General features: G+C 35.0%; 1 protein-coding gene across 1 annotated transcript in view; it reads left to right on the forward strand.

Moving 5' to 3' along the window:
- SUPT3H (SPT3 homolog, SAGA and STAGA complex component) overlaps window positions 1-24,607 on the forward strand; it is a 542,078-nt gene that overhangs the window by 287,573 nt on the left and 229,898 nt on the right. Inside the window, exon 3 of the mRNA XM_021691899.2 lies at window positions 1,293-1,377. Within this exon, the coding sequence (XP_021547574.1) occupies window positions 1,293-1,377 (85 nt within the window). The remainder of the gene's footprint in view (window positions 1-1,292; window positions 1,378-24,607) is intronic.

Here is a 24,607-nt window from a genome sequence, read left to right on the forward strand (position 1 = left end):
TTGATGTATAAAGGTTTGTAATTGTGATGAGTTCCAATTTATTTATTTTTTCTTTTGTTGCCTGTTATTTTGGTGTCCTAGTTAAGAAACCCTTGCCAAATTCAAGGTCATGAAGATTTCCTGGTTTTATTTTAAGAGGTTTATAGTTTTAGCTTTTTTAATTTAGGTCTTTGATCTGTTTTGAGTTTATTTTTTTATATGGTACAAGGTAAGAATCCAACTGCATTCTTTTGCATGTGGATATCTTGTTTCCCTGCATCAGTTGTTGAAAAGACTGTCCCTTCCAAATTGGTTGTTCCTGGTACCCTTATTGAAAATCAGTTGTACATAATGCAAAGCTTTATTTCTGGGCTCTCTATTCTATTCCATTTGTCTATCCTCATACCAGCATTACATTTTTTGTTCTTTCACCCATAGCCTCAGGCAAGATAGCCAAAGTGCTTTCACACACAAGTCATCACTGACTTCATATTTGGTTCCTCAAACTGATCTCCTGCCTTGCTTGGGTTCCCAGCATTCTTTGCTATATCTTGAATACAATGCCAGATGAAATCCAGATTATTGGCTACTATGAATAATTAGATGCCTTCAGAATAAATTTTTGCTCCAGGGCTCTGTATCCAGTGGAACTGTATTTTCTCATCTTCTCAGCCTTCTATCTCCTACACTGATGGTTAAAACAAACTTTAAATGTAATTTGTTAATATGGTATTGTGCATTTTCAAACGTCCTTTACCAGGAAGGGATTCTCTGCATATCTGGTCCACCATATGAAAGTTGAGAAAAGTACTTTTAAGTACTTTTAATAATCCATTCTTGACAATCTGTTGTATATAATTAGACATGATAAATTGTGGCATTTATATAAATTTTTCTAAGCAACTTTTCATTTTAATTACATTACTTGCTTAATTACATTGCATGCTTTTACAATGTTCTAAATGGCTATTAGTATGTTACTTTATTAGTACTTTGGGTATGGTAACATGATTTTCTAGTGGCCAATATTATGAAGTAGTTGTTAATATTTTCTATTTGAAATAGTAAATGCCCTTAAAAATGACTGCACAGATCAAGAAATAGCATAGCTAACACTGCATTTTCTTTGGAAGTTGTAGCTTGTGTGGGAGAGATGCAATTCTTTGTCCATAGAAAATTGTACATCCACTCTGAATATTTGAGAGAACAAGTTATACTTTATTAACAGATTATGATAATCAGTATCTTTCACTTTTTGCCTTTGTTAGTTTTTAATATTGGTATGCTAAATTTTTTTTTTTTTTTTTTGGCAGGTTTTCTTTAGGTGATGCTAGGAGGCCTCTACATGAAACAGCAGTTTTGGTAGAAGACGTGGTACACACACAGTTAATTAATCTGGTAAGAGCACATATAATCTTATTTGATGTTTCTCCATTCTGCTTATATTGGGACTGCAACCCAACACTTATTTTTAAAGATTGTATTTACATTTGAAATTCTTTATTTTGTCTGCTGGATTGAGGTGTAATTTACATAAAACAAAATTTTACTGCTCTAAGTACATAATTCAGTGAATTTTGACAACTGAATACTGTCCTGTGACTCTGAACACAATCACGGTATAGAACATTTTCATCATCCAAAAAAGTTCTCTTGTGCCCCCAGGTAGTTCAGTCCTTTCCCCCCTTCCCTGACCCCCTGGTAACACTGAATTGTTTTCTATCACTGTATTAGTACAGTTTTTCTAAATTGCTTTTCAAAACTTTTCTGTATTTCACTTTAGACTTATAGAAGAACTGCACAAATGGTACATAGAATGCTCAGATACCTTTCATCTTCCTCTGTTAACATCTTATGTAACCACGGTACAATTATCAAAATCAGGAAATAACGTTGGTATAATATTTTTAATGAAATTACCGACCTTATTCAATTTCCATCAGTTTTCTTTTTAATGTTCCTTTCCTGTCCCAGTATCTAGTCTGGGGTAACAATTCATGATTAGCTATCTTGTCTTTGTAGTTGGCCCCTTTCTAGGATAATTCCTCCATCTTTCCTTATTTCATGGCCTTGACACCTTTTTAAACATACCAGACAGTTGTTTTATAGGATGCTCTTCCTTTTTCAATCTGTCTGATATTTTCTTATGATTAGAACGTGGCTGTGCATTTTTGCCAAGAATACCACAGAAGTAACGAGTCCTTCTCAGTGTGTTGCGTCAACATGGTCATGTTCTTGATGTTTTTTTTGTGATTTTAACCTTGATAAATTGATTAAGGTGATATATACACTGAATTTTTTCACTATAATGAAGTTACAAGTTTCTTCATTTTGTAATAAATATCTTGGGGGAGGTATTTTGTGACTCTGCAAATATTTTCCTTCTCTAAAAATTTGTGCCTATTTTTTTTACCATTCATCAGTGGATCTTGTCTGAGACCGTTATGACTGTTGGTATTTGCCTAATGGTGGTGTTCTGTTTCCTGCTCTCCTTTTATATTTTTTAATTGCAATTATTCTTAAAGGATTATCTATCCTTTATCACCATTTATTTATTCAATTTTTAATGTATATTTGTATGGACTAATGTATATTTAAATTTTATTCTTAAGATCATTATGCAGTAATATCATTATTTATTTGTATTGCTTAAGTTGTTATAGTGTTGGCCATTAGGAACACTGTCATGTCCTTTTCCCATTTGTCCATCAGGTTTTTGATTCTGTGTCCCATATATATCAGAGATATCAATCCTTTGTAGTATATGATACAAATATATTCTTTCAGTGTGTGAGTTATCTTTTGACTTTGATTTTATGACTTTTTTTAGACATGCAAATATTTTAATTTCAACAGAGCCAAATATATCAACCTTTTATTGTCTTAGAATTTTGAAACACAGTTAGAAAGTCTTACCTTATGCTGCATTTGAAGAGGAATTCATCCATGTTGCCTTCTGAGACTTGTATGGTTTCCTTTTTAACATTTAGGTCCTTAATCCATTTGTAGCTTATTCTTGTTATCATGTGAGATGTGTATCTAATTTTATCTTTATCCAAATGACTACCCAGTTATACCATCAAAAGTCCACACTTTTCCTAATGATCTGAGATGCCTCCTTTATCATATACTAAAGCGTATTTGGTATTTATTTATGATTTTATATTTATTACCAGTGTCTTATTTTTCTATGCATGTGATAATACATTTTAAATTACATAGGTTTTATGGTGTATTTTAAAGATTATTACAACTAGACTCCTTGTAATTTTTCTTTCTGTGTGTTCCTGATTATTCTTGTATGTTTATTTTTTTATATGAATGTTAATATTAGATTTTCCTAGCTCCATAAAATAGCTTTTTGGTGTCTTTATTGAGATTTCATGAATTTATAAATCAGTTTAGAGAACTGAATCTTAAGAATGTTGACTCCCATCTAAGAGTAGGGAATGTCTTTACCTTTTTTGAAAACCACTTTTGTGTCTTTCATGAGTGTTTTAGCATTTTTTTCTATAGGCTTCACATATTTATTACATTTATTCCTATGTATTTGATCTTTGTTACTACTACAAATGGAACATCTGAAACTGAAATACATAAATCTACAGATTCAAGGAGCTGAGCCAACTCCAAGCAGGGTAAACCCAAAGAAATGCATGTTAAACTGCTGAATACAAAAGACATAAATCCTAAAAGCACCCAGATTCATTACCATAAGGAAACAATGACTTGAAAGACAGCAGAATTTTCATTAGAAAACATGGAGACTAGGTCTAAATGAGCCTCTTGTAGTCAGCATATAGATGGATTGTGTTTTTTTATCCATTCTCATACCCTATATCTTTTGATTGGCACATTTACATTCAGAGTGATTATTGAGGGATATGAATTTAGTGCCATTGTGTTACCTGTTGAGTTGGTATTTCTGGTTTTGTTTTCTGACCCTTTCTAGTCTTTGTTGCTTTTGGTCATTTTGTCTCCACTCACAGTCCCCATTAAAATGTCTTGCAGGGCTGGTTTAGTGGTCATGAACTCCTTTAGTTTATGTTTGGGAAACTCTTTATCTCTCTTTTTATTTTGAATGACAGCCTCGCTGAATAAAGAATTCTTGACTGCATATTTTTCCCAATCAGCACCTTGAATATTTCCTTCCACTCCTGTCTGGCTTGCCAAGTCTCTGTGGACAAATCTTCTGTGAACCTGTCTTCCCCTGTAAGTTAAGGACCTTTATTCCCTTGCTGCATTGGCAAGCGAAGTCAAACTTTCACTATTTGCAGATGACATAATACTCTATGTAGAGAACCTGAAAGACTCTACCAAAAAATTGCTAGAACTCATACATGAATTCAGCAAAGTCACAGGATATAAAATCAACAAATCTGTTGCATTTCTAAATAACAATAAATGAAGTATCAGAAAAAGAAATCAAGGAATTGATCTCATTTGCAGTTGCACCAAAACAATAAGATACCTAGGAATAAATCTAACTAAAGAAGTAAAAGATCTGTACTCTGAAAACTATGGAACACTTATGAAAGAAATTGAAGAGGACACAAAGAAATGGAAAAGCATTCCATGCTCATGGATTGGAAGAACAAACATTGATAAAATGTGCTACCCAAAGCAATCTACATATTTACATCAAAATACCACCAGCATTTTTCACAGAGCTAGAACAAACAATTCTAAAATTTGTCTGGAACCACAAAAGACCCCAAATAGTCAAAGCAATTCTAAAAAACAAAAACAAAACTGGAGGCATCGTGATTCTGGATTTCAAGCTATACTACAAAGCTATAGTCATCAAGACAGTATGGTACTGGCACAAAAACAGACACACAGATCAATAGACTAGAGTAGACTACCAAGAAATGGACTCACAACTATATGGTCAACTAATCTTCGACAAAGCTGGAAAGAATATCCAATGGAAAAAAGTCTCTTGAACAAATGGTGTTGGGAGAACTGTACAGCAACATGCAGGAGAATGAAACTGGATGACTTTCTTACACCATACACAAAAATAAATTCAAAATGGATTAAAGACCCAAGTGTGAGACTGGAAACCATCAAAATCCTAGAGGAGAACACAGGCAGAAACCTCTTTGAACCCCATCCATAGTATCTTCTTATTAGACATGTCACCCCAGGCAAGGGAAACAAAAGCAAAAATGAACTATTGGGACTTCATCAAGATAAAAAGCTTCTGCACAGCAAAGGAAACAATCAACAAAACTAAAAGGCAGCCTACAGAATGGGAGAAGGTATTTGCAAACGGCAAAACTGATAAAGGGTTAGTATCCAAAGTCTACCAAGAACTTATCAAACTCAACACCCAAATAAAAACAAATAACCTAGTTAAGAAATGGACAGAAGACGTGAATAGGCACTTTTCCAACAATGACATCCAGATGGCTAACAAACACATGAGAAGGTGCTCAACGTCACTCATCATCAGGGAAATACAAATCAAAACCATGATGAAATACCATCTTAACACTTGTCAGGATGGCTAAAAATTAACAACACAAGAAACAACAGGTGTTGGCGAGGATGCAGAGAAAGGGGAACACTCTTGCACTGGGAATGCAAACATGTCCAGCCACTCTGGAGAACAGCATGCAGGTTCCTCAAAATGTTAAAAATAGAACTACCCACGGGCGCCTGGGTGGCTCAGTTGGTTAAGCGACTGCCTTCGGCTCAGGTCATGATCCTGGAGTCCTGGGATCGAGTCCCACATCGGGCTCCCTGCTCAGCAGGGGGTCTGCTTCTCCCTCTGACCCTCTTCCCTCTCGTGCTCTCTGTCTCTCATTCTCTCTCTCTCAAATAAATAAATAAAATCTTTAAAAAAAAAAAATAGAACTACCCTATGATCCAGCAATTGCACTACTAGGTATTTACCCAAAGGATACAAAAATACCGATTCAAAGCGATACATGCACTCTGATGTATTATCAGCATTATCAACAATAGCCGAACTATGGAGAGAGCCCAAATGTCCATTGACTGATGAATGGATAAAGAAGATGTGGTATATATATATATATTTATACACACACACACACACACACACACACACACACACACACACACACACAATGGAATATTACTCAGCCATCAAAAATGGAAATTTTGCCATTTGCAACGACGACATGGATGGAGCTACAATGTTTTACGCTAAGTGAAATAAGTCAGTCAGAGAAAGACACCATATGATCTCTCACCCACATGTGAAATTTAAGAAAGAATCTAGATGAACATATGGGAAGGGGAAAAAGAAAAAAAGGAAAGAGAGAAACAAGCCATAAGAGACTCTGAACGATGGAAACAAACTGAGGGTTGATGGAGGCAGGTGGGTGGCAGATGGGCTAGATGGGTGATGGGTATTAAGGAGGGCACTTGTTATGAAGTGCACTGGGTGTTATATGTAAGTGATGAATCACTGAATTCTACTTCAGAAACCAATACTGTACTGTATGTTAACTACCTGAAATTTAAATTAAAAAAAATAATTAAAAAAAAAAGACGACATGGAGACTAGAAGGAAATACAAGTTTTAAAGTACTGCGTATAGAATTTTCAGTTGGCAGCTATTTTTCTCTAACTCTATATTCACATGGCCTTCTCTCCTTTGTCCCTGTGTCTCTGTGTCCTTTTATCTTAAAAAAATGATCAGATATTTACTATTTAGTGTATTAAATCTATACATGCTGTCATCTTCACATCACAGTGTTATAGCTTTTCCTTTAAATGCAATTAAAATATAGTAGGAAGTAGGGGTGCCTGGGTGGCTCAGTCATTGGGCATCTGCCTTCGGCTCAGGTCATGATCCCAGGGTCCTGGGATCGAGTCCCGCATGGGGCTCCCTGCTCAGCAGGAAGCCTGCTTCTCCCTCTCCCACTCCCCCTGCTTATGTTCCTTCTCTTGCTGTGTCTCTCTCTGTCAAATAAATTAATAAAATCTTTAAAATATATATATATATAGTAGGAAGTATGTATAATCTTTTACATTTACCCACATATTTACCATTTTCCATGCTCATCATTTGTTCTTATAGGTATGAATTGCCATTTAAATAATTTCCTTCAGCCTGAAAACCTAACATTTCTAATAGTGCAGGTGTGCCAGTGATGAATTATCTTTAGTTTCTACATCTGAATGTATCTATTTTCACCTTTTTTCTTGAGGTGTATCTTTTCTATATGTGGAATTCTAGTTGCTAATCTTTTCCTTTTAGCTGTGCAAATGTTCCACTCCAGTGTTTCTCAGCATACATTAGTTTCTGATGACAGGTCAGCTCTTACTCATTTGTTCCCATCTGTAACATGTTGTCATTCTCTGGCTCGTTTCAAGATTTTCTCTTTATTGTTGGATCTTAGAAGTTTGATGTATGGAGGACTTTCTTCATGATTATCCTGCTTGCAAGTTTGCTGATCTTGTTGGATTGGGAAACTAATGTTTTCTGCCAATTTGCAGAAGTTTTTGGCCATTATTTTATGTTTGTGTTTTTCATTCTTCGATTTCAATCACATGTGTGCTGAACCATTTGTTATTGTTTCACAAATCTCTGAGAGCCTCTAAATTAATTTTTTTTTTCCAAAATTCTTCCCCTCTGTTTAGTTGTTACTTTGTTTGGCTTTGTAGTTTCTACTGATTTATCTTTAACTTCACGGATTCTTCTGTAATCTTTATTTAGTCAATCTGATATATTTTTCATTTTAATAGTATTCTCTGTTATACTATGTGAAAATGTATCTTATTGGGCTATAATATCCCTTTTTGAATTATGGACACATTTTTATATTCTTTCATTTCAAATATAGAAGTTTCAAGTTAAATATAGAAGTTATTTGATGATGGTCATTGCAGTAGTATAAAGGAGAATTTGTTTAGGTCTTTCCTCATAATAAAGGAACTTCTTATTACATATACATGTAATAATCCATGCATTATTTGGATAATAACTTTGATCTGTGTTTCTGAGACTGACCCTGTCCAAATCTCAGTAATTGTAAAGTGGAATGAGATACCTCACTAGAGGAAGGTCTTGCTTTTTTCTCTTTGCCATATTAAGGCATGTATTAGTGTGAGTTCTTCAGATAAAAAGAATAATAGAGAAATGTTTTTAAAGTTAGTCCTTTCTTAGCATTGTATATTTGCAGCCATTACAAAATACATGTGTGTCTATGTCTATGTGTTTTATGCCCTGTCTTATAATTCTCTATACATTTAACTCTTAAGGCTAGTTTTTTCTTTAATTCTTTTATTTCCATGTTTTTTGAGATATAATTGACATGCAACATGTAAGTTTAAGGTGTACAGTAACATGATTTGCTATTTATATTGTGAAATGATTACCACATTAGGTTTAGTGAACACGTTCATCACCACATATTTAACATTTTTTGTATGAGTGATGAAAATATTTAATATCTACACTCTTAACAACTTTCATGTATACAATAAAGTATCATTAGCTATATTTATCGTGCTGTGCATTAGGTCCTCAGAACTGATACATTGTATATTTGGAAATTTTACCCTTTGAAGCACAGTGTTGCATTTCTTCCACCCCTAAGCCCCTGGCAGCCCCCAGTCTATTCTCTGTTTCCATGAGTTTGGTGTTTTGTTTTGTTTTTTTAAGATTCTGCATATAATAAGATCATACAGTAGATGTCTTCTCTTTCTGACTTATTTCACTTCGCATAATGCTCTCAAGGTTTATTTTATGTTGTTGCAAATGGGAGGAATTGCAGGGGGGTTTTTGTGTGGCCAAATAATAGTCCATTACATGTATACACGCACAGATGCATCACATTTTCTTTATCCATTCATCCATGATCCACATTTGGGTGGTTTCTGTGTCTTGGCTATTGTAAATAATGCTGCAGTGTATATTGTGGTGCAGTTCTTTTCAAAGTTTTTTTTTTTTTTGGATTTATACCCAGAAGTAGGTTTGTTGGCTTTTGTGTTGGGTTTTTTTTTTTTTTTTTTTTGAGGAACTTTCATACTGTTTTCCATTGTGGCTATCTCACTTTACTTTCCTACCAACAGTGCACAAGGGGTTGCTTTTCCCCACATCTTCAACAGCACCTGTAGTCTCATATCTTGTTGATAATAGTTCTTCTAGCATGGATAATACCTCATTGTGGTTTTGATTTGCATTTCTCTGAGGACAAGTGATGTTGAACACTTTTTATATACCTTTTGGCCATTTGTGTATCTTCTTTGGAAAAATGTCTGTTCCGGTCCTTCCCCAGTTTTAAGTTTGCCAGCACTTTGATGTTCATGTTTTATTTGATAATCATTAAATCTCAGGCGGAAAAACAGAGAGGATATTATATTTTCCAATTTGAATGTCCATGTATAGAGAAACAACTCATCCAAGACACAAGCTTATTAAGTGCTGGGGTTGGAACCAGAATTGAGGCCTCCTGACCCTCATTCTGTGCAGTTTTTTAAAAAATTATTCATTTTTTGCTATGGAGTTGTATGATGTCCCTGAATATTTTGGATATTAACCTCTTACCAGATATATGGTTTGCAAATATATTCTCCCATTTCATAGGATGCCTTTTCATTTTATATTGATTGTGACTTTCGCTCTGCAACAGCTTTTTTATTGATGTACTCTCAGTTGTTTATTTTTTGCTGTGCTTTTAGTGTCCTATCCAAAATATCATTGCCCAGACCAATATCAGGGAGTTTTTTATCTAGGTTTTCTTCTAAGAGTTTTATGGTTTCAGTTCTTTTATTTAAGTCTTTATTCTATTTTGAGTTAACTATTGTGAGAGGTGTAAGATAGAGGTCCAGTTTCATTCTTTCACATGTAGTATCCAGTTTTCCAATACCATTTATTAAAGAGACTGTTTTCTCCATTGAATATTCTTAGCTCCCTTATGAAATATTAGTTCATCAGGTGTGCATAGGTATATTTCTGGGATCTTAATTCTATATCATTCATCTTTGTGTGCATTTTTATGCCAGTACCATGCTGTTTTTAATTATGATAGCTTTGTAGTATAGTCCAAAATCAGCCTGTGATGTTTTCTTCTTTTTTCTCAAGACTGCTTCAGTTATTCAGGGTCTTTTGTGGTACCATATAAATTTTAGCATTGTCTTTTCTATTTCTGTGAAAAATGCCATCGGAATTTTGATAGGGATTGCATTGAGTCTGTAGATGGCTTTGCATAATATGGACATTTAAATAATATTAATTTTTCAATCCATGAGCACGAGATAGCTTTCCATTTTGTGTGTGTGTTGTCTTTAATTGCTTTCATCAATATCATAATTTTTCAGTGTAGTGACATTTCACCTTATTAGTGAAATTTAATTTCTTTTTGGCACTAATGTAAATGTGATTCTTCTCTTTATTTCTCTTTCAGGTAGCTCATTGCTAGTGTATAGAAATGTAACTGATTTTTGCATATTTACTTTGTATTTTGCAACTTTACTGAATTTGTTGGTTTTAATGCTTTTTTTGTGGATTCTTTATATTTTCTACATGTAACATCATGTCATCTGCAAACAGTTTTGTCTCTTCCTTTCTAATTTGAATACTTTTTATTTTTCTTGCCTAATTTTTCTGGGTAGGGCTTCCAGTAGTATGTTGAATAAGAGTGGTGAGAAATGGACACCCTTGTCTTGTTCCTGATCTTAAAAGAAAAACTTTTAATCTTTCACTTAATACTAGCTATTGGCTTGTCATATATGGCTTTTACTATATTGAGTTATGGTCCTTCTTCATGTAATCTGTTGAGAATTATTATCATAAAAGGGTGTTGAATTTTGTGAAATGTTTTTTCTGCATCTATTACAAGGGTCATATGCTTTTTATCCTTTATTCTATTTAAGTAGCATATCACACTTATTGATTTGTGTATATTGAACCAACCTTGGATCCCAGGGAAAAATTCCACTTGATTATAGTGTATGTTCTTTTTAATGTACTTTTGATATGCTAGAATTTTATTGAGAATTTCTGAATCTGTATTCATCAGATATATTGGCCTGTAGTTTTCTTTTCTTGTAGTGTCCATATCTGACTTTGGTGTCAGTTTAATGCTGGCCTCACGAAATGAGTTTGGAAGTGTTCCCTCTTCTTCAGTTTTTTGGAAGAATTTGAGGATTGTCTTCTTTAAGTATTTGGTAGAATTTACCAGTGAAACTGTCTGATCCTGGGCTTTTCTTTGTTGGGAGATTTTGATTACTGCTTCAACTTCTTAGTCATTATTGGTCTGTTCAGATTTTCCATTTCTTCATGATTCAGTCTTGGTAGGCTGTATGTTTCTAGGAATTTATCCATTTCATCTAGGTTATGCATTTTGTTTTCATTTAATTCCTCATAGCAGCCTTTTATAATATTCTGCATTTCTGTGGTACCAGTTGTAATGTCTGCTATTTCTTTTATAATTTTACTTGAGTCTTCTTTTTCTTTCCTCATTAGTTTAGCTACAGATTTGTCAATCTGTTTATATTTTCAAAAAAAGTCCTAGTTTCATTAATTTTTTTTTTCTATTGTGTCCCTAGTTTCTATTTTGTTTATTTTTGCTCTAATCTGTATTATTTCCTTCTGCTGTCTTTTGGCTTAGTTTGCTCTTTTATTTTTAATCCTTGTGGTATAAAGTTAGGTTGTGTATTTGAGATCTTTCTTTATTCTTAATGTAGGCATTTATTGCTATAAACCTCCCTCTTAGAACTGGTTTCACTGCATCCCAAAAGCTTTGGTATGTTCTGATTTTGTTTTTGTCTCAAGCTATTTTCTGTTTTCCCTTTTGATTTCTTCTTTGATCCAGTGGTTATTCAGAAGAGTGCTATTTAATTTCTGCATACTTGAGAATTTTCCAGTTTTCCTCCTGTTATTGCTTTCTGGTTCCTTACCATTGGGGTCAGAAAAAAAATACTTGATTTGTGATTTCAGTCTGTAGACAGAAATGTTTCCTGCCTGGTTCTTGTGCCAGCAGGACTCCTTGAGACAGTAGCCAGGAAGGACTGGAGCCCACTTATAGGGCCCTTTCAGAATCTACAGAAAGACCAAGTTTGTTGCTGCAGGGGCTTCTGGACAATGGCTAAGGGGGTTGAAATCAGTGCACAGACCATTTCAAGTTCCACAGCTGGGACTGAGCTTCTCTACTACCTAAGGCACAGGTGGGCATGACTCCTTCCAGGTCCTTTGGTATATGGTGCGGGTGATGGTACAGTGGCCACACAGGGCTGTAGCCTAGCCCTTGGGAGTACAGGATTGTTTCTGGGTCTGTAGCCAGTACCACGTTCAGTGAATCAGTTGCAAAACAGCTCTTGTCAGCCTCGGACTGTAGTGGACTTTCACAGTCTCCTCCCTGGGTCCTAAAGCACACACATGGCCCTTTTGTCCATGGATGTTGGCCACATTATTGTTGCTGAGGGTGAATGTAAGCATGGGAGCTCTCAATTGGCCATTTTCCTGACATCACTCCCCTCCTTTAATTCTTTGAATATATTTATAATATATTCTTTAAAGTCTTTATCTTCTAAGTTCAATATATGGATCACACTGGAATCCATTTCCATCGACACCTCTATTTACTGTTACCCTTTTGTTTCTTTGCATCCCTAGTACTTTTTGTTTGAAAAGTGGATATTGTAGATGATATACTCTTATGACTCCTCTCTGAAAATTTTGGTTGTTTTTCTTTCAGCTGGCAGGTAACTTGCCTGGACATAAAATGTAAACTCTGCCATGTTGTGAGCCAGTTCACATCTCTGCTAAGTTCTTACAACTTCCTGCTACTACTTTTTGGCTTCATCTCTTTTGCATCTCCTGTGAGCTTGTGCATTTCAGCACATTTCAACTCTTCAAAGGAAAGAAAAACATAATAGGAAAAAGTTGTTTAAATATTGATACTTCCTTAACTTAGAATACAATGCAGCCACTACACATTGTGGTGTATTATGTTTTCTTACTACTTTGATTTTTTGTATTTGAAGTGTATTGCTTGTATTACATATGGCAAAATCCATGTTTTTTTTTTCTTGTTTTTCCACTCTATGTGTTTCGACAAATGCACAGAGTCTTGTAACTACCAACAGTCAAGATTCAGAACTATTACATCACTTCCCCCCCAAATTCCCTTGTTTTACGCATTTGTATTCACGCTCCTCTTCCTTATCACAACCTCCTGCCTCCTTGAGGTCTCCATTCACCTTTGTTGGAGCGGAATGATAGAGCTTCTCATAACTTTTTGTGTGTGCCTGGTAATCAGACCTAAATTTACATGGTTTTTGTCTCCAGGGTAGGAGTTACTAGTGCAAAATAAAACCCATGAAACTCACTGCCAGATTTTTGTATTTCAGGTTCTCATTTCCTTCTCAAGTCTGCCTCCTACCATTTACTATTCAGAATTCTCAGATAGTTGTTGCATGCACTATATCCAGGGTTTTTATTGTATTCATTGTGAGAAGCAGTGTGGAGTGTGCTTACTCCAACTTAACCGGCTGGATTTTTGAATTTAATCATTTTTCTAAACATTGTTGTATTACCTGATTCAGTGAATCCACTTTCTTTTTATTTAAAAACTTTTTATTGAGGCATAATTGACCTATAATTTTATATTAGTTTCAGATATGTAACATAATGATTCAATATTTGTATATATTGCAGAATGATCACCACAATCATGAATTTCTCTAATTTTGTTTTTCTTTCTTCTTTTTTGCCCTCTTTGCATTAGAATCTTGGTACATTTTTATCATGGTACATTTGTTCCACAGTGTTACCTAAGAATTCCTATTTCTGATATTGATGTAAGTAAAAGTATATGTTTCCAAATAGGGATTCATTTGCAATTAAGTGAAATAGTTTATTAATTTCAGATTTAAGCTTAGCAATTAAAGAAGAGCTTGGTTGGTTAGTTATCTTTGATGGTAGTCTCCTGATATTCTTGAAGCTTATACATCTGTTTCTCTTAGTTTTAGTCTGCATGTCAGAGACCTCTTTTGATAGTTTTTAAAACAATATTTATTTATTGTTTGAAAACTACCACATTATGTTTTGATGTCACTTGGTGATATCTGGATGCAACCCAAACATGCACAGGGCTGTTATATATAGATAAGTCTTTAGGAATTGCTATTCAGAAAGCTGTGGTGTTTTCAATGCTGCAGTGTCCTTTCGGATCCAGTAGTCATAGTATCTTAAAATACTCTCTTTGTATTTACTGTTCAGTATGCGGGAATCTCTGTGGGACTAAATCTTTAGCCACACAATCTTAAATTGTATATAAGTGGCTATCAGTTGTTCTTTGAACATGAAAGTTATATTTTTAACAATGTCCTAAAAACAAAAGTGTAAAGTAAGCCACCATTTTGTTTCTAGAGTGCTGTATACTGTTTCAAACTGTTTCTTGCTTTAATAGATCATTAGGTATTCTTTATTTCATGTATTCATTTTATGTGTTCATTAATTCAGTAAACCCTTATTGAGTGACACTAATGTAGCTCTGATTCTACTGATACAAAGTGAATAAAAAATTGTCTTTGCCTTTGGGGAATTAACAGTTTTGTAATGTATATGGACACATACAAATTAAATTTACAGTCCAAAAGGAAGCGAATACACACTTTTCTTCAGTGCACATTCGACACTTTCCAAGACAGATAATATGTTAGGCCACAGAACAAGTCTTACTAAATTCAAGAGGATTGAAATCATATCAAGCATCTTTTCCAACCATAGTGGTATGAAACTAGGAATTAATTAGTTATGTGAAGAAAACTAGGAAAATTCACAAATATATGAAGATTAAACAACATGCTGTTAAACAACCAATTAGTGCTAAATGCCTGCCTGAAAAAATCAAAAGTCTCAAACAACCTAACTTTATACCTAATAGAACTAGAAAAAGAAGAACAGACAAAACCAATGTTAATGAAAGGAAGGAAATAACAAAAATTAGAGCAGAAATAAATGAAACAGACTAAGAAGACAATAGAAAAGGTCAGTGAAACTAAGAGCTGGTTCTTTGAAAAGATAAAATTGACAAACTTTAGACTCATAAAGAAGAAAAAGGAGGCCTCAAAATCAGAAATGAAAGAGATGTTACAACTGATACCACAGAAATATTAAGGATCATAAGAAACTACTACAAACAATTATATGCTAACAAATTGGACAACCTAGAGGAAATGAATAAATTCCTAGAAACACACAACCTTACCAAGACTGCATCTAGGTGAAACAGAAAATCTGAACATTGCAATTACTATTAAGGAGATTGAATCAGTAATCAAAAATCTCCCAATAAACAAAAGTCCAGGACCAGATAGCTCCACTGGTGAATTCTACCAAACATTCGAAGAAGAATTAATGGCAGTTCTTCTCTAAGTCTTCCAAAAAAAAAAAAAAAAAATAGAAGTGGAAGGAATTCTTCCAAACTCATTTTACAAGGCCAGCATTACCCTGATACCAAACCCAGACAAGGAAGTCACAAGAAAATTCCAGGCCAATATCCCTGATTAATACAGGCCCAAACATCCTCAACAAAACATTAGCAAACTAACTCAGCAATGCATAAAAAGGATCATGTACCATGATCAAGTGGGATTTATTCCAGGGATGCAGGGATGGTTCAACATGCACAAATCAATTAGTTTGATACACCACATTTACAGAAAGAAGGATAAAAATCATATGATTACCTCAATAGATGCAGAAAGGCATTTGACAAAATTCAACATCCGTTTGTGATAAAAACTCTCAACAAAGCACATATAGAGGGACTGTACTTCAATAAGTAATAAGGGCCGTATATGACAAACCCAAGCTAACATCATACTCAACAGTGGAAAGGGGGAAGCTTTTCCTCTAAGATCAGGAAGAATACAAGAATGCCCACTTTCACCACTTTTATTCAACATAATATTGGAACTCTTAGTTAATCAGGCAAGAAAAAGAAGTAAAAAGCATCCAGATTGGAAATGAAAAAGTAAAATTTCCATTATTTGGAACAGAAGAAGTAAAATTTCCACTATTTATATTACATATAAAAAAAACCCTAAGATTCCATGAAAAAAGTGTTATGAACTAATAAACAAATTCAGTAAAGTTGCAAGTCAACAAATTCAATAAAGGATACAAAACCAAAAAACAAAAACCTGTTGTTTTTCTATACACTAATAATGAACTATCAAAAAGAGAAGTTAAGATAAAAACAATCTCATTTATAGTTGAATCAAAAAAAATATAATTTCTAGGAATAAATTTAACCAAGGAGATGAAACACCTGTATAGTGAAAACTACAGGACATTAAAGAAAAAAAAATTGAAGATGATGCAAATAAATGGAAAGATATTTCATGCTCACAGTTTGGAAGAAATAATATTGTTAAAATGTCCTTACTATCCAAAGCAATCTATAGATTCAAGTCAATCCATATCAAAATTCCAATGGCATTTTAATAGAAATAAAACAATCCTAAAATTGATATGGAACTATAAAAGACCTTGAATAGCCAAAGCAGCCTTAATAAAGAAATACAAAACTGGAGGTAGCACACTCTCTCATTTCAAACTATATTAAAAAGGTATAATAAATAAAACAGTATGGTATTGGAATAAAAACAGACACATAGATTAATAGAATGGAATAGAGATCCCCAAAATAAACCCATGCATATATGGTCAATTAATTTGCAACAAAGCAGGTATGAAATACAATGGGAAAAAAACAGTCTGTTCAAAAATGGTGTTGGGACAGTTGGACAGGCATATACCAAAGAATGAGACTGGACCACTGTCTTATACCATACACAAAAATTAACTCAAAATGGATTTAAATACTTGAACATAACACCTGAAACCATGTAACTCCTAGAAGAAAACATAGGTAGTAATCTTCTTGACATAGGTTTTCATCATGATTTTCTGAATCTGATACTAAAAGCAAAAGCAAAATTAAACAAGTGTGGGACTATACCAAACTCTTTTACAAAGCTTCCGCACAGCAAAGGAAACCATCAACAAACTGAGAAGACAATCTACTGAATGGGAGAAAATATTTGGAAATCATATATTTGCTAAGGCATTAATATCCCAAATACATTAAGAATTCACATAGTTCATAGGAAAAAAAAAAGTTTGATTAAAAATAGGCAGGGGCGCCTGGGTGGCTCAGTCGTTAAGCATCTGCCTTCGGCTCAGGTCATGATCCCAGGGTCCTGGGATGGAGCCCCGCATCGGGCTCCCTGCTCCGCGGGAAGCCTGCTTCTCCCTCTCCTGCTCCTCCTGCTTGTGTTCCTTCTCTCACTGTGTCTCTCTCTGTCAAATAAATAAATAAAATCTTTAAAAAAAAAAAAAGCAGAAAATCTGAATAGACGTTTTTCCAAAGAAGACATGCAGATGGCCAACAGGTACGTGAAAAGGTGTTCTACATCACTAATCATCAGGCAAATACAGATCAAAACCACAATGAGGTATTAGTTCACACCTGTTAGAATGGCTGTTATCAAAAAGATGAGAACACATGTTGGCAAGGATGTGGAAAAGGGAACTCTTGTGCACTGTTAGCGGGATTACAAATTGGTACAGCCGCTGTGGAAAACAGTGCGGAAATTTCTCACAAAAAAATTAAAACTAGAACTACCATATGATACAGCAATTCTACTTCTTGGTATTATTATAAGAAAACAAAACACTAATTCAAAAAGATGTATGTGCCTATGTTCATTGCAGCACTATTTACAATAGCCAAGATAAATGGAAACAACAACCTGAGTGTCTATCAATGGATGAATGGATAAACAAATTATGCTATATATACACAATGTAATATGATTCAGCCATAAAAAAGAATGAGATCTTGCCATTTGCAACTACATGGGTGGACCTAGAGGGTATTATGCTAGTTAAGTAAGTCAGACAGAGAAAGACGAATACCATATGATCTCTCTTATATATGGAATCTAAAAACAAAAACAAAAAACAGCATACCAGTTTCTCCACATCTGTACACCCCCCACCACACTACTGGCAACCACTATCCTGTTCTCTATATGTATGAGCTGGCTTTTATATTTTTGTTTTTAGATTAAGTAAATTGAGTAAAAAAAAATAATTTTAAAACATGGTAGCTGGTAATGCTGATATGCATAAAAAGTGATGAAGGTTTTGACGAGTGGTATCCAACCTGGAGTTCTTCATGCATTTGTATATACATGTCTACATAAAAATACATGTTAAATCTTTTATAGGAAACAACATATATTTATTGTATTAAATTGAGGAAAGTAAGCATCAGAATAGACATTATAAACTGTTACCTATGCATAGATGTAGCATAGAAGCGTGTTTTATTTCACTTGGACTGTATTCTTGAAGATGTGAAATTAATTGCCAACATTTAAAAATTGGACTTCTTTTACATAAAAACAGGATTTCTGGCTTCTCTTGAAACACTGAAATTGAAACGTTAGACAACATAGGCCTGAATTTAGCATGGAAATCTTTGCTCAGTGGCCGCTTCTACCTGTGGGCCGTAAACCAGACCAGCTTCATTGACTTAACCAGGAAAGTATTCAGTATTGATGCAGTTATGCAGCATATTGTACCCATATTTTCCATATTTCTCCCCAGTTTCACTTTTCAAGAAACCGAATTTTGGAAGAAAATTTTGTCGTTTTGAAAGAAATTTTACTTTCCCTCAAAAGCTGTGGGAACGATTGTTATGTATGTCGCAGAAATTTACAGACAAAGATAATAAGGTTGTTTCCTATGCAAGTTACTTTTTTCTTAACCCATGCAACTTGGCTCTGTTAATGGAAGAGTGATCTATCAGAGGTAATACAAAAATTATAGAAGCAACAGGAAGGATTTAGAGTCTTGCTACTGCCTATATAGAAGAGAGGAGAGGCATTCCATCATCACAGCTTCTGTGGTGCTTAATCCTGTCAGAAAGCACCTTTACCCACTAGGACAGTGAGCTAGGACTTCAGCAGCTACATTGTTCTTCTTTCTGCAACTGAAAGCTAAAATTTAATAAAACTTCATCTAAAACTTAAAGGGAAAGAGAAACGTAGACGTCCCAATACTATTGCCAGTATCCCTTGGCTTTTTAAAATCTCTCTTCTGAACACTTACACATAAAAGAATTAGGCACGCAGCTGATATTTATTCAGGCTACCTAGCAATTCTTCAGTTACACAAACATTCTAAGTCATGATAGGGGACTATAAAAATCCAAAGTCTCCTTAAGTATAGAATCAGTGTCAGTTACCTAAGAATTATCCACAAAACATAAGTTCAGATTATTCATCCATACTCTCCAAAGGATTCTTTTTCAGGAGGGCTTGGGTGGGGCTGAAGAATTTGTATTTTTAATAAACACCCAAGATCTTTGTAATCCAAGTAGTCCAAGAACCAGACTTGAGAAACCAGTTTATGGGCTGGTGGTTTGTAACCAGATCTGGGCAACAAAATTGCCAGTGTTTTTAAAAAAAGTAAAAACATGATCTGAACTTTCAGACAGCTTTTAGGTGAACAAGATGAGACTACTCCTCCTGTTAAGAAACAATATAGAGTCTGACTGTAGCCTAATGAGTTTGTTTTTGCTTTATACCTTAATACACCTAAATGTTTGTTTTCTCTTTCAAAACAGATCTTAAGATGCCATAAAATTGTTTCAGTAATGCTAGACATTACTCAAAGCATCATGTTTGTTTACCTAATTTTAGTAGATCTTGATTATTAAAGTCAGTAAAACCATTCAGAAACAAGTCTGATGAATAGGGTAGTTGATTATATCATTTATCCCAAGGCATTTAGCAGTAGTTTTCAACTTGGAGTTCACATTAAAGCCATCTTCTTTAAAACAACAACAACAAAACCCCACAACTACCAGACCCTCTCCATATCTGCTCAATCAAAAATTTGGGGGGAAAAATTATTCTGGGGATGAGTGCCCCTAAAAAAAAAGAAGCATATCCTAAATGACTCTGTTGAGGAGCTCTGGATATGAGGCACTGTATTTTAAAGTATTTGTGTATGAGTTGGCCTCTTTGATGCAGCTCCTTTTTTTTTTTTTCCCCTGCTATCTTCTTTTTTTTTTTAACATACAATGTATTATTTGTTTCAGAGGCACAGGTCTGTGACTCAACAGTCTTACACAATTCACAGCGCTCACCATAGCACATACCCTCCCCAATGTCTATCACCCAGCCACCCCACCCATCCCACCCCCCCACCACTCCAGCAACCCTCAGTTTGTCTCCTGAGATTAAGAATTCCTCATATCAGTGAGGCCATATGATACCCCGTCTTTCTCTGATTGACTTATTTCGCTCAGCATAATACCCTCCAGTTCCATCCACGTCGTTGCAAATGGCAAGATTTCAGTCCTTTTGATGGCTGCATAATATTCCGTTGTATATATATACCACCTCTTCTTTATCCATTCGTCTGTCGATGGACATCTTGGCTCTTTCCACAGTTTGGCTATTGTGGACATTGCTGCTATAAACATCGGGGTACACGTACCCCTTCGGATCCCTACATTTGTATCTTTGGGGTAAATACCCAGTAGTGCAATTGATGGATCATATGGTAGCTCTATTTTCAACTTTTTGAGGAACCTCCATACTGTTTTCCAGAGTGACTGCACCTGCTTGCATTCCCACCAACAGTGTAGGAGGGTTCCCCTTTCTCCGCATCCCCGCCAACATCTGTCGTTTCCTGACTTGTTAATTTTAGCCATTCTGACTGGTGTGAGGTGGTATCTCATTGAGGTTTTGATTTGGATTTCCCTGATGCCGAGCGATGTTGAGCACTTTTTCATGTGTCTGTTGGCCATTTGGATGTCTTCTTAAAGATGTGTATTTGTAGGTATATGCCGCTTAGTGCTTAAAATGCTTGGTGACAATTAAGTGGAACAATATAGACCTTGTATTAATAAAAGTGATTGGAATAGTTTAAATGAATAACACATGTATGTACACACATGTAATGCCATTTTCTTCATTTTAGAGACGTAAGAGAAATAATAGAGGGCAATTATAGATGTAAATACAATTTTAATCATCAATTTTGTACTTAATAATATAGCTAGAAGAATATATGCAAGAAATATTCATTTAATTCAATGTTTAATCTTTGTGAACCAAATATCTACCTCAAAATATTGACAGCTTCTTCCAATCGCCATTGCTTATTTCAGTCAGGAATTTCTGAAATCCATCTTGGATCTGTTTGTATTTTCAGCATTTTACTCTGTGTAAGGTAATAAGTAAGATTGGCAAATCGGGAAGTTTTTCCTTAAATCTCTTCTTTTGTTGCCAGTTTCTTCAACCTGTATTCTTATCTGAGGCCTTTGCCCTCTCATCCTTTACCCCTAATCCTACCCCTGATTTTTAGTCAGTAGTATTTCAGCCAGAAACACCTCCTTCTGCATGATTTCCTCTACTCTATTCCACTGGTTAGGTTGTGTCTGCCTTAGGCCCCACTTGACTATTTTTTACTGGAGTTCTGCAGGATTATAGGATATGTTAAATAATGAAAATGCATAGTTTAAAATCTAGATAAGGCTTTTGATGTTATTAAAGAACAAGTTATGATATTAAAATCATAGAATTTTAAAGTTGAATTACACTTCAGAAATTATTTTAAGTTTATTTTAAGTTATCTATGTTTGAATCAAAATGAAATTGCCATTTGTGTAGATCACGAATGATTGAATATTGGCAATTTTACATGATTCAGTCCAATGCAAATTAGAAATTGTCACTAGAGAGAGAGGGTATTCAAAAGTCTTAATTTCCTTATTTTGTAAAATGACAATGCTAATAGTTACAGTGGTTATAGAGGGTCATAAAAATTAGGTAAAATGTGTGTGAAGTACTTAGTGAACTTATGTGAAGTTCCTGGGGCATAGCATCCTTTCTCCAAGTTACAGTAATGCTAGTACTAAGTGGTTATTGTTGTGATTAATCCTGATAAGATAACAGGACTATTTAATGGCATGATTTAGATTAGAAATGGATTGGAAAATGAATTGAAATGCTCTTTCACATCTACCAGAGAGATGCCAACCTTTTCATATCCTAAGCTTCCCTCTCCCTCAACTCCCCAGGTTGAGCTGCATCTCCTATTTGAGGGTAGGTAGAGATTTGTGCCAATTCGAAATTGTGTGACAAGTTGCTATTAAATGATGTTCTCAATAATAGTTCTCAATAATAATAATATTATCCTTTCAAGATTAAAACTATTATTATTTCTTCTGGTATATAGCTGCTTTCATTCTGTTCATTCAAGGTTAATGATCAGAAGAATCTCTTCATTTCATGCATAGAATATAATTATCATTCCCCTTCAAAATCATACTGGATTTTCACGGTATTAATCTACTAGGCAACTAGTAAGCTATTCAATCTCTTGTACTGCTTTCACATCAAAACCAGTACAGGGTTAGTCAAATAATCTTTAATATGAAAATTGATAGGGGTGCCTGGGTGGCTCAGTCGGTTACACATCCGATTCTTGGTTTTGACTCAGGTCACAATCTCATGGGTCATGAAATTGAGCCCATATCCAGCTCCACGCTCAGCAGGGAGTCTGCTTGAGATTCTCTCCCTCTGTCCCTCCCCCCTCTCTAAAATAAATAAATCTTTTAAAAAATATATGTAAGTTGATAAATTTATGTGTGTGAAGAGTGATTGCTTAACTCTCACATGGATTAGCATGCACTGAGTCGTCCATCTCCTCCCCACCCCTCCACCTGCCTTCTTACTTCTCATGCTTTTGAATTTGACTGTTAATCTCCCTGGTAGAGGGAGCTCATGTAAGGCATTGTCTGAGCCTCATTACCATTTCTGTGAGGCTGTCACTTATGCCACCTCAGTAATGGTTTATGAGTATGTTTTTAAAGAGAGAGAGGCACACCAAGAAACAGACTCTTAACTATAGAGAACAAACTGATGGTTACTGGAAGGGAGGCAGGTGGGGGGAGGAGTTAAATAGGAGATGGGGACTAAGGACGGCACTTGTCGTGTTGAGCACTGGGTGATGTATGGAAGTGTTGAATCACTATATCGTACACCTGAAACTAATAGTACACTGTATGTTAACTAACTGGAATTTAAATAAAACTTAAAATAGTAATAAAGTTTGCTGTGCAGAACCTCAATTGTAAGGGGTTATCAAAATAGGAAAAACTAATATAATTTGTGATTGCATAAAATAAAGGAAGTAGAGGTACCATGGGGACCTAATGAATCACAGAATGGAAATAGTCTTCTAGCAAACTAAACATTGAGACTTTGTACTAAGTCAAAGCATGTATATGTAACTCAGCAAACTGGAACACTCTCTGTGTTTACATCAGTGGGATAAAGGAGTTCACAAATATCATCTGGGAAAAAAAATCTTGGCCTATTTTGTCTGTTCCTACTGTGGAGTAAATCAAGTACCCCATATTTATTATAAACAGCTTAAAAACACACCTGCTTTGTGGAAAATACAAGTGTACACATATACATACAGATCAAGATACAGAACATTGTATGTCCCACTCAAAAGCAATTACTTTTTTTGACTTTTACTTATAACTTTCTTTTCTTATGAATATGCTGTGGAAAATTTACTAGTTGTTTTGAACAGGACTTGTTTCTAATTGAGCTTAATATTTTCTACTTAGTTAGTCTTATTTTCTCTCAGATATTACCACCTCAGACCTCAAGAAATACTATTTTAATATCCTCTTTTTAAAAAATAGTAAGTTTGGCGGCACCTGGGTGGCTCAGTCAGTTAAATGTCTGCCTTTGGCTCAGGTCATGATCCCAGGGTCCTGGGATCGAGTCCCGCATCGGGCTCCTTGCTCAGCAGGGAGCCTGCTTCTCCCTCTGCCTGCCTCTCTCTCTCTCTCTCTCTTTCTGATAAATAAATAAATAAAATCTTTAAAAAAATAGTAAGTTTGTATTACAGTTGCCAGGTACTTAATTTTTAATCTAGGCAGAATACCTGTTCAGCTGCATTTTCCCCACCAGTTGTCCTGGGTAGTCTGCTACAGCCATAACCTAAAGGGCCAACCAGGGAGGAATTTCCAGGCCTTTCCCCTTCCTTAACATGTCTTTTTTTTTTTCCCCCACTGCACTACATCCTACTCATAGTCAATTATTCAACTTTACAAGGTAAGACAGTCTCAGTATAAAGTGTTTACAGTTCCGGTAAGTTATAAGTAGTGTCTCTTGTTACTTGGTTTTCTTAGCATAGATGTAAAACACCAACTCCCCACCTTTCCACGTGTGTCAAGGATTTTCCTTCAGGTTTCTTCACTTTCTTCCTGTTGGTCTGCTAGAATCCTGTCACTTGACTTAAGCTAAGCTCTACTAACAACTTGGCTCTTGTGCCAAGCTGGGATTTCTGACCTATGCTGAAAGTTTCGGTTCTGACTGAAACCTCTTAAAAATGCTTAATGCACTCTTTCCAGGAATTTCAGATTTACCAAAGAGATGCAGACCTTCCGTAAAATTCTCACTCTCCCGATTGAGTTGCATCACTTAATTAAAATAGGTAGAGATTTGTGTCAACTGGAAATTATATGGCTGAATTGATAATGCTGTCAATAGCATTCTTTTGATAATACCCATTTTGAGTGAAGTTTAA

This window comes from Neomonachus schauinslandi, chromosome 8 (genome assembly GCF_002201575.2).
Source record: "Neomonachus schauinslandi chromosome 8, ASM220157v2, whole genome shotgun sequence".
Lineage (NCBI taxonomy): Eukaryota > Metazoa > Chordata > Mammalia > Carnivora > Phocidae > Neomonachus > Neomonachus schauinslandi.